The sequence below is a fragment of the Amborella trichopoda genome, chromosome 1, assembly GCF_054954075.1.
Source record: "Amborella trichopoda isolate Santa Cruz 75 chromosome 1, AtrichopodaSantaCruz75HAP2 v2.0, whole genome shotgun sequence".
NCBI lineage: Eukaryota > Viridiplantae > Streptophyta > Magnoliopsida > Amborellales > Amborellaceae > Amborella > Amborella trichopoda.
In genome coordinates, this window is record NC_142336.1 from 50,384,720 (window position 1) to 50,394,312 (window position 9,593).

The window sequence follows — 9,593 nt, forward strand, 5'->3', positions numbered from 1 at the left end:
TATATATAGGTAGCCTAGGGCCATCCAATTGAGATTAACTAACTTATGTTTAGACAACCTGTCCCAAACATATATAATTCATATGTGCTCGAAAAGCTATGGCAATTTTTACTAAAGTAAATAAGGATTCATTTTATTTTGGAAGAAAAATTGATATTTTCATTCCAATATCCAAGGCATCCAATTAGATTTTCGAAGTCTAATTATGACCTCCTTGTAACAAAGAGAAATTGTCTTATAATATATACTCCTTAAAAAAATGGTGTCTAAAGTGTTAAGATTAAACAATTCAAGTAAGGCGCACCATCAAACCATGCCAAACAATGCAGTTTTGGTGCTCAAAACATTTGTGATAGTCTAAAACTATTTCCACTCAAATTATAAAATATAAATCTCTAAAAAGGTACAAATCGAATAGATCTATAAGTACTTAAAATCTTGAAAATAGAAGGTCTAGATACTGCTATACATGATACACTATTTTCATGGCTTGAAATCTTTTTTGTTTCCATATCCATACATTTCAAAGTTGAGATGATCAACTTGGATTTTGCAACATTGGATCAACCTTTTCTTATACATATTTAAAGTTTACCTTACTTCTATAATATGAAGTTAATGCATTATATAAACCTTTTACTTAAAAAAAGAAGAAAAAGTTATAGGTCTATCTGCCTTTTCTTCTTCTTTACTGTATCTCCTCAATCCATTGTATTGCAATCCTCAAGATCACGTAGAATGGAGCTATCCTCAATCTCCAACCAATGGGTTGGATGGCTATGGAGATATAGAATGGGGCCGCCAAAACATGACATGACTTGGAGGGTTGGTCCCTCCTCTCCGACCCATTGATTTCTTGAATGGATGGTTGGTTCCTCTCTCTCATTCTCTATCACTATTCAAACCATTAATTATAGGGTGGGGTTTGTATAGAGCTTAGGCTCTAAACAATCAAATTTGAGCCTACTTTCAAATAGTATTAAGATATATGGTTTCAATACTAGAAATCTTTGTGATAGCCTTAGAATATATTTCACTGTAATTTATAAAGTTTAAAGCTTCAAAAATATTGTAAATTGACAGATCTATGAAAACTTGAAAATCTTGAAAATTGACGATCCAAAAATGTGTTACAAAATATACTATTTTTAAAACTTGAAATCTTTTTTTTTTTTTTTTTTTGTGTGTCCATGCATGTTGATGTATTAGTTTGAGGATATTTGGACATGAAAACAACCTCTTGTAGCGAAAGTTTTTTTGATAGGCTCCGATTTGATTGTTTAGAGCTTTGGCTCCATATAAATTTTCCCTTAATTTATATGGTCCAACCCTATTAATTATAATGTAGGGTGGCGAGCCTCGTGGCCACGTGTGGTCAAGAGCCATTGATTTGTATTTAATGGTGGCATGGGCCAGACCAGTCTTGTCCCTAGCTCGGCTCTTGTACGTGTAAGGCCACGTTAAAAACTAATGAGGGAAAAATAACCAAAAAAAAATAAGGCTTGGCCTGGCACTGACGGGGCCCTAGTCCTTAAACCAAAGTTCGTAGCCCATGTCCTGCTTTTTTTAGAGCCAGGCTGACCAGCCCTACTTGTGTTATGCACTCCCAAATGTTCTACTTGTATGGAGCTATCTCAGCTCACCGGAATTAAACAAAAAATTTACCTTTTCTAAATAACTGTACAACAAGCCACTGCCAATGGAGCCAAAAATAGATATGTGGGGACATGAAGTTGAAGGCGAATTTCATGAAATGGGTGTAACATATAGCAGAAGGTGTTTTGGGAACTTAGATAAGTGTGATTACAAATTTTTTAATTGACATAATCTTTCACTCTTTCCTTTTATCACATTTTTAGGGAGGCCAATTTTTTGGCCGATTTTGTTGACATGAACAACATAAATGTTGTATCCTTTTTTCTTATTTCTCATTCGATGTCTGTGCATGTATACTCTCACGAATCTTATATGATTCCCTTGCTAAGAGTGGTTTCTCTCTCTTTTTCTCATTTGTTCCATATGATGTAATCCAAACATTGTAGTTTCTTCTCTTAACAAAATTAAGATTAGTAAAAACAAAAAAAGCTGTACAACAGGCGCATCAATGCCATTCAAACCTCAAACGTGGCAAAATCCTTATACGACCTCATACATACATACATACATTCGTTCTCTCTCTCTCCTCTCTCTCTCTCTCTCTAGGCTAGATACATGATCCCATCTGAATACAACATGGTGGAGGACATTATACCCAAAGCAGTAAGGCAAGATGCCACACACCTTGCTTCTTTCCATCTCATTTGAATATTTTGCTCCTCTCTATCTCTATATATATATATATATTGCCTCAAACCACTGCCACTGCCCTAGATGTAGGGCTATGGAGCAAGTCAAAGGTTAGCATAGATGCCCTCATCTTTCTTAGAGGACTCCCATCACCATCCCTACTTGTAGGACTATAAGTAGTAGTATCAATAGTAGAAGAAGGTGAAAATGGGGATGGGTTTGTTCTCTTATAAGGTCCTAACCACTTGTTGTGCATGTACTTGTGCCTTCTCCATGGAGCTATGTGCATCTTGTTCTCTTTCATACACTGCTTAGCTGCGGAGCACACAGCCTTTACGATAGTCCTCAGCCGTTCCGGCTTGCCCACGTAGAGCTCAGGTAGGCGAGCGACGAGGCGATTGTATTCGTTGTTGCCACGTGCCATTTCGAACTCAGCTCTAAAGTCGAGTTCTATCACCACGCGTGCGGCTCTTCTCTCTTGGGTTGAGGCTTGTACCACGTCTATGTACTCATGCTCACCTATGGATACATAAATTTCCAGGTTTTAGAAAAAATTCAAAAGGTTAAAAGGGGGAATTGCAAAGAATCAAAAGAATGGATAAAAAGCATGAGAAAGATTATTTAAGACTCAAATAGAAAAAGGTTGAGAACTTTTACCGATAATGGCATGAGAACTTTAGCCTTTTCTTAGGGAAAGATATAAGATATTTAACCAACTTAAAGAATTTAATGACGTGGTTAAATCAGCTAATTTTTCAATAAAGTGATTATTTATTAAAAAAAAATTCTCTATGTACCTTCTTAATTATTTCTCAAGTAAATTGTTTACAGAGAAGTTAATGGGTTGGCAGATTTTCTTGGGAAAGGGATACGATACCTTTTATCGCAGACTTTTGGTCTCTGACTCAATAATATCTTTTTACGTCTTTAATATAATCTCTTATTTCTATAAAAAAAACAGATTATTTCTTTAGGAAATGCCCAAAGTGCCTATATTCTTGGCTTGGAATGATGTCCCAACAAGTAAGAAAATAATTATAATTTGACTATGTCAGTTGCTCGAGCCAAATAACTTAAATAACTTTGTTTGTTTTAGGCTATAAACTAAAGAAATAACCTAAAATATATTTTCTCATTAAAAAAAAAAAAAATCATCTTCTTTGGAAGTTAAAACAAGCTCGAATACCTATATCTTTAGGCTCAAGTGACTTTCAGGGGGGGATAAATTACCAAAATCCCCCCTCCCGCTTGTCCCAAGTTCCAAACATGGAACGACAAATTGTAGTGTGTCAATAACATGTTTTGAGTGTAGAGCCCAAAACAAGCATAGTTAATTCGCTTGTCTAGCTCATGACCCAAGTGGTTTGAATTATTAAGATACCCTTGCTGGTTTAGGAAAGGTCTCGAGGAGGTATAAATGAAAGAAATTTTCCCAAAAAAACAATTTTTTTTTGGTAAATTTCTTCATTTAACTACCACCTTAATTGTTTAAGGTGCTTTATCCATGATTTGTTTTTCAAGGGATTTTTTTTTTTTTTTAAACTTCTCTAATGTTTTCGTATGCATCTCCAAAAATCCCCTATCATAAAACTCTGTTTCAAATATTTTTATTTTTATTTTAATATCTTTTTAGAATGCCAATTCTGATTAATCTTGATAAAAAAATCCGCCAATCTTTTCATTAATTTTTTTGTAATAAATTTTTAGCCGAAAGTAAAAAAAACAAAAGCTCGAACCCTTACCAGCAAGCCTAATCCAAAAGAGGGTTGGGTAGGCATCTCTCACAGGTAACAAGCACAACATCGGATAGAAACCAGAACCAGAAAACATGGAATGGGGTTATGATAGTCATCTACGTGCATGTAGGGGGCAAATACCGTCATTTTTACATAGTCCAATGGTCCTCATGCTCATAAACTCAAGTGGGACCCATGAGGATTTCGAGGATGTTCATGTTATGAGTTTGTCCTCATTTTATCACAATTATGAAAAGGACAGAGAAGCGAGTATGCGTTGAATAAGAATGAGAGCTGTTTTTTAATGCGATTTTTGTTGGCATGTTATTATATCCGGTTGAAAGGAAAAACGTGCTGCATACAAAAAGATCATATTCTTAGGTACTTATGTTTAGGCTGTAACGTGAAAAAATCGGGTGTTTTTGTGACACATTGGATTTTAAATTACGATAACAGTAATTGTAATTTTTTATATTGATAATCTTGAAAATGTATATAAACATAAGAATTGAGAATGAGAGGTGAATTACTGAATTCTCACACAAATGTTTATTTATTGATCTAGGTGGTATTTGAGAGGGTTTTTTCTAAATATCTACAAGCACGGTGGTTTTGTAAATCAAAACAGAGGTTAAGATGTTAATAACATAAGGAAAAAAATATAAGGAGATCATTTATTTTGTAATAGAAAGAGCTCGTCAGATTTCAAAATTGAAATTAGGTTGGGTGTGGGTATTTGGTTAAAGACAAAGCTTAAAAAAATCCTCAAACATTGAGATTTAATGTGGAAAAAGAAATGCAAGTGGGGGTATACCTGGTGGTGTAGAGGGGGAGCTCCTCCATTTAGATTTGCATAGAGCAGAGTCATAAGCGGCCTTTTGTAAGTAACAAACGACATCTCTCCTTATGCAACTCCTGCACCCGTTCTCATCTCTTACTTTCGAGCATATGCAAATCACACGCTCCCTCGCCTTCTTCACTGCCTCACTCGCTTCCTTTCTCACCCTTCCCTCAAATGAGCTGCCCCTGCTCATTACTTCCTGTTTTTCCATATACTTTAAACATTATTATACTTTCATCCACACACACAAAATAAAATAAAACCTAACCTCCTCTTATAATTAACATTAATTCATAATTACAGCAGATCCCAATTAATTCATTGAGAAATGGAGGAGAAATAGGGATGATGATTATGAATTACGATTGAAGTCTCTTCCACATATAAATAACACTGAACTTAACAGAACAGTTCCAATTATAAATCTATGATCAGGACTGTCGGCTCTCTCTCCCCCGCACATAGTAAACTGTAAAACTAAGGATTCAAGCATATCAAAAGACCGACTCTCTCTCTCTCTCTCCAGAATTACCTCGAGAAGCCGGTGCTGTTCCTGCCAAAATTCGGCCCCCTCGTTCCCCAAATCCGCACTTCCCTCTTCTCCATCACTCCCCCAGTCCATAATCACCTCCCCTTTTTCTTCCTCCATGAACCCGATCTCCATGTCTTCAAGGCTTCCGTCCTCGCCGGAAAACCCCCCACCAGCTGGCAGTTTCCATAATTTCCCGGCCAAGTCGACGGAATCACGAATTCCGGCAATATTCCGGCGAGCCCCTCTTTCCCCGACGGCCACTCCCATCATCCACCCGGGAAAGTAAGGTAGAGAGAGAGAAAATGTTAAGAAATTTATATCTTTTTAAAATCCACAAAAATTATTGAGACGCGATGAAGGGACCGCGAGGGGTACATATATATCCCCAGACCCTTGGGAGCGGAGCCCACTTGCCTACGTGGACCAACGGGTCGCCGCGAACGTGTTTGCACAGGGGCATTGTCCACGTGGACGGATAAGAATGGCTTGTCCGGCGTATGGGGCCCATCTTTGGATTAGGCAAGGGTGGATCCACGTCGACTCTTCCAATAATAGGAGGAGCTGGCTCATGTGTGTATATCCCAATATTTTCCCTCCACTTAATCGTCTCCTAATAAAAATATTGACATTTTAAGCTTTACTCAATAAAATAAATGATTGGGTTTGGATCGCTTTCTTACAACGTTCTTTCTTTTTGACTAAGAATAGAGTGCATTTTATTACTGACGTAAATAATATTTCAAAAAACAATTGAAAAAGGCTATTTTCAACCTTCAATTCATCATCTCAACCTCAATATACATCGATACGAAAAAAAAAAAATTAAGTCTAGTAAATAGTGTATATTGTAATAGATTATCTATTTTCCAAAATTTTAAGTTTTTATAGTTCTACTGCATAAATTACTTTTAAATTTCATAACAATAGATTTCATGCCATTACCTATTTTTTCAACACTAAAACTACATAATGTCAATATAGTTTGGAGGTGCCGCCTTACTTCAATAGCAAACCTGGCCCTATAGAAAAAGGGTGTGGCTCATATAAAGGCGAGGTTCTAAACAATCTAAGTAGAACACACCTTCAAATAATATGGAGAAATATAGTTTTAATACTGGAAATCTTTGTAATAGCCTTAAAATATATTTTTATATTTAATTATAAAATTTAAAAGCTTTTAAAATAGCGTAGATCAAGCAGATCTATGAAAAACTCGAAAATTGACTGATAAAAAATAATTACAAGATGTAATATTTTCAAAACTTGAAATATATTTTTTTTTCTTATGTCCACGCATCGTTATGTTGCGATGATACGATATTTGGGCATCAAAACAACCTCTTCTAGTTGAAAATTTTTGAGGTGTGCTCTAATTTGATTGATTAGGCCTCAAGACTTTATGCAACCTTTTCATATAAAAAAAAGAAAAAGGTGGACTTTATTCATATAATATATATCGGTTAAGTTGCGTTTTAATATGATGATGGTATATTTATATAATAAAGGCAGAAAAGCGTGGGTCCTTTATCTAAGAATCTGCTTATCCTAATCCTGATCTTTTGGTTTCGATTATGAATACAAGGGGCCCACGTGGCGAGTGGATCGACGATACAAATCCAGCTGGTGTACACGGGGGTTAATCAAGGTCGTTGACGTGGGGCCCACGTAATAGAAGTAAGCTGAGCATGTATCGTCGTTTACTGATGGTAGCTAGCGTCTAGAGCCTTCCCTTTTTCCTGAGCGGACGAAAATACTCTTGCTTTATCCACCAAATATCCATCTTTCATGTTTCGGTGGTGTCCCTTTTATATAGAATGACGAAATTACCCCTCGAAGAAAAAGACCGACCACTACTAGAACGAGCAAGATGACTGACTGCACGAGTCCACGAAACTATTAAAACTCGGTATTTTATTGGGACTGTGAGACTACTTAATTCTAATCGTTACGTCTCGGGGTTCGGTTTGGATTTTGTTTTTTGTAAAAAATATTTGTAGAGGTCTTTTAATTCTTCATATTATTTCACCGTAGATTTTTATTATATTTCTCTTTCAATTGGCATAAAAAAGCCTTTCAAAAAGATTTTATTTAGAGTTTTTTTTATGCCGTTTGAAAAAAAATAAAAAAAAAATCTACTGAAAAATAATATGAAAAACTAAAGTTTTATATGACATTTTCTTTCCTTTTTTTTTTAACTTTTAAATCTAAACAACACACTCTTACAATTATGATTGTTCTATTTGAAATTTGAAGGACAAAAATGTAACTGTTTTATACAAAAAATGAATGGTCTTTTTTATACTTTCTACTTATTAAAAACATCAAATTTATCAATTGAGACGGTTTTTATGAAACGGCTGTGTCATACGTAAATATGTACCATCTCTCCGTGATTCAATCTTCACATGGATTATGGGCTCAATTTTTTAAGGAACACATAATCTCTCTAGCATGATATGTTAAGAAGTATATATATATTTTTGAAGAATAATTTTAGACCATCAAATTTTTCCTTTTTTTCTTCTTTGGGACTACAATCCTTTTACATCCGTCCTCAAAATGGATGTTTCATGTGTCAGACGCTCAAGTAGAATTGCGTCCCCTACGCACAATATATTTTTCCTTTATCAATTTTCTTACCTATTCTCAATTATTTGAATTTGAACTCATATACCCAACAAAAAAAAAAAAACTCACGATCATGCAAAATTTCACTATTTTTATGGGATTTTTATATTGAATAAGAAATGGGGTAAAATGTTTTAGGCACACCTGAAAGAACTGGTATACATTATCATAAATTGCTGACACCTTCCTCCCTTTTTTTTCTCTATTTCGTGAGCACATTTTATCTTTCCCCAAAATTTTGCTCAAAGTTGAGATTTGAAAAACAATTGGAAATAAATTCAAACCGGATGTAATAACAAGTCTAGACAATTGCCCAAGAATAGGACTTCTGGAGTCATTGAACCCAGTTCTCAAACTTGGAACCAATTAATTTCACATGGCTGACCTTGATTCTGTTAGAAAGATTTGGATTTTTGTGGAATTGCATAACAACAGTATTAGTACCCAACATATCAAAATCAATTAATTCAATGTTTCGTAGTGCTTTTTAACAAAGAGATTAGCCAAAAGATTATTAAATTAAGATAAACTTTTCTATAATCTTTTTAGCTTCTTGAAATTTGAAAAATCAACAAGAAAACCACCGACATAAACCTAGTTTTTGGACATGTCATTTCTCCTCCTTTTGGTTGGTTGAGATAGGGTAGGCTTGAGTTGGCCTGACCTAATCTCCTCTTACCCACCCAAAGAATAAGTAGAGATAGAACCAAGCATCTTTTTTTTTCAATGGGTTTACTAATTTTAAAACTTTCAAGATGTTGAATGGATCTTATAAGAATTAAATGTTGGGTGTACATACATAATTCTTATGAGTAATAATCCTATGAGACCCTCCCACACTCATGTTCGTAGGACCACAAAAGATCTCCCATTAAATTTGACACATATCTCTAAAAAAGTTGTCACATGGGTGTAGGAGACTTGACTTTTGACGTTTTTAAAGAGCTGTGTCAAATTTAATGGTGATCCTTAGAGATCCTACACATATGGGTGTAGAAAGGTCTCACAAAGACATTTCCCAATTCTTATTAGAATGGGATCTAGATAAGGTGTTAACCTTATCATTATTGGAGTAAGATATACCTCAAAACTATGCCAAAAATACAGCTTTACTACTGCAAAAGCTTTATACTGATATAAAAATCTATTGTCGTTCCAATTATGAAATTTAAAATTCTAAAAATGGTGAAGATAAAAATCTTATAAATGAAAGTCCAGATAACATATTAGAAGATGATCTATTTTTAATACTAAAAATCCCATTTTTTTCATGTCCATGAATTTCGACGTCTAGGATTTTTTTGTTACACCTTGCTTGTACAGTATGAGGTTGACACCTTTCATAATTTTTTTCCGTCTTTATGAAAACTACCAAGAAACAGCCGAATTTCTAAAACAAAAGAAACAGATCAGGCTATTACAATTTAGAGAGCATCATGTCGGTGGTTAGAGCGTCACTAAAAAAACAAACAAATTTCAACATTTTTTTATTTTAAATCATCACCCAACTTTATTTTAAAAGTGAAAATTAATAGTTTCAGGATTTCTTTCAAATGTTAACAATCAGAAT

The 9,593-nt window shown here is 34.7% G+C and overlaps 1 protein-coding gene across 1 annotated transcript; it reads right to left on the minus strand.

Annotated features, from left to right (window-relative positions):
- Positions 1–2,105: 2,105 nt before the first annotated feature.
- On the minus strand, positions 2,106–5,682 carry LOC18448909 (uncharacterized). The gene is made up of 3 exons (XM_006858964.4): positions 5,396–5,682; positions 4,837–5,062; positions 2,106–2,805 (listed from the first exon to the last, which is right to left on the minus strand). Exons 1-3 carry the CDS (start codon positions 5,663–5,665, stop codon positions 2,348–2,350), a joined length of 954 nt encoding a protein of 317 aa, XP_006859026.2. The 5' UTR covers positions 5,666–5,682; the 3' UTR covers positions 2,106–2,347.
- Positions 5,683–9,593: the final 3,911 nt, after the last annotated feature.

Excerpts from the sequence above, each read along its gene's own strand:
- LOC18448909 (XM_006858964.4), bottom strand. The coding sequence starts at position 5,665 with ATGATGGGAGTGGCCGTCGGGGAAAGAGGGGCTCGCCGGAATATTGCC. Across the intron at positions 5,063-5,395 it reads AACAGCACCGGCTTCTCGAG|GAAGTAATGAGCAGGGGCAG; the intron begins GTAATTCTGGAG and ends ATGGAAAAACAG. Across the intron at positions 2,806-4,836 it reads CTCCCCCTCTACACCACCAG|GTGAGCATGAGTACATAGAC; the intron begins GTATACCCCCAC and ends ATGTATCCATAG.